The 1,162-nt window shown below is 42.9% G+C and overlaps 1 protein-coding gene across 1 annotated transcript; it reads right to left on the reverse strand.

Annotated features, from left to right (window-relative positions):
• Positions 1-822: 822 nt before the first annotated feature.
• On the reverse strand, positions 823-1,116 carry LOC141692034 (uncharacterized). Its single transcript, XM_074496779.1, has one exon. It carries the CDS (start codon positions 1,114-1,116, stop codon positions 823-825), a length of 294 nt encoding a protein of 97 aa, XP_074352880.1.
• Between the last annotated feature and the right edge of the window lie 46 nt (positions 1,117-1,162).

Consider the following 1,162-nt stretch of genomic DNA (forward strand, 5'->3'; position numbering starts at 1 on the left):
ACTAGATACACAGAGGACTCCCTTCCGCCTGGCAGCTAGGACAGAAAGCTATAAGAAAGAAAAAAGAAAAAGCGCACTCAAGGTCCTTCCTTCACTTAAATGGTCTAATGGGGCAGGGCGCATAACCACGAAAGCCCTTTGAGTCAAACAGCCTACGGTGTTTATTTTCCAATAAAGTAAAAAAAAGTGTACAGTTAGTTATGTGAAAATAAGACTGCAACATCATCTGGAATAGTCTTTTTTTAATGAGTCCATGCGAGCGTTGATCCAGCCATTGCTAATATTGCTAATATAATTCTTTCTTTTCAGTAGGATAAAGAAATACATTTTTTCTTTGGCAGTTGAAGAGTTGTAGTTGGATAAGGGGGTTGGAGTTCTATCGTTAAGCTAAGCCAATCCATCATGAAAGTTTGAAGTAGGCAAAAGAAAAAGCCAACCAGTTCTTGTTGTAAGCTAAGCCCCCCCTCGGCTTCCTTATGGAAATATTCGATCTTATAAATTCATTAAATGAAACTTATCTTCTTCGGGAGCAAATCCGAAAGCGCTTTTTGGAGTTATTTAGCGCGAACTTGCCCCAAATACAAGGGAAGCTACCGCCGTATACTCGAAAAAGAGAGGCCATAGAGAAACTATTTTTTATTCCTTTGTCTCGAACTTCGTGAAGAACTCCATCCTATCTCTCCCTCGTTACGAACAAAAAAGTAGGGCTGCACCCCAGTTTTACACTCCCTTCGTTCTACGAACCTTTGTTGATTCTGAACTTCGTTCGCGAAGGAACCGGACTTTTGACGGGCCAGCCCTTTTTTATGTTTATGCGCCGCTTTACCCTGAAAGGAAAATGAGCTTTGCTCCTCTGGGCGCTAGGCGCTCCCGCGGTTCGCGAGAAGGAAAAAGGATGAGTCCTTTATTGCATCTGGCACGAGATGATAAAGAGAGAGCTTCGTCTATCGATGAACAGCGGATTGATGGAGCTCTTGGCATTGCTTTGTTTTTCTCTCCTTTCCTATCAGCGAGTTCCGACCCTTTTGTTCGAAATTTATTCGTTCGTACCGAACCGCTCGCAGAATCAAATCCTGTTCCACAAGATCGTATATCAGCTATACATCCTCCTTGCATTTATGCCGGAGACATCGCCAGTGCTATGGGCTTTGGCTTATGTAGA

Source organism: Apium graveolens, chromosome 2 (assembly GCF_009905375.1).
Source record: "Apium graveolens cultivar Ventura chromosome 2, ASM990537v1, whole genome shotgun sequence".
Classification (NCBI taxonomy): domain Eukaryota; kingdom Viridiplantae; phylum Streptophyta; class Magnoliopsida; order Apiales; family Apiaceae; genus Apium; species Apium graveolens.

Excerpts from the sequence above, each read along its gene's own strand:
- LOC141692034 (XM_074496779.1), bottom strand. The coding sequence starts at position 1,116 with ATGCAAGGAGGATGTATAGCTGATATACGATCTTGTGGAACAGGATTT.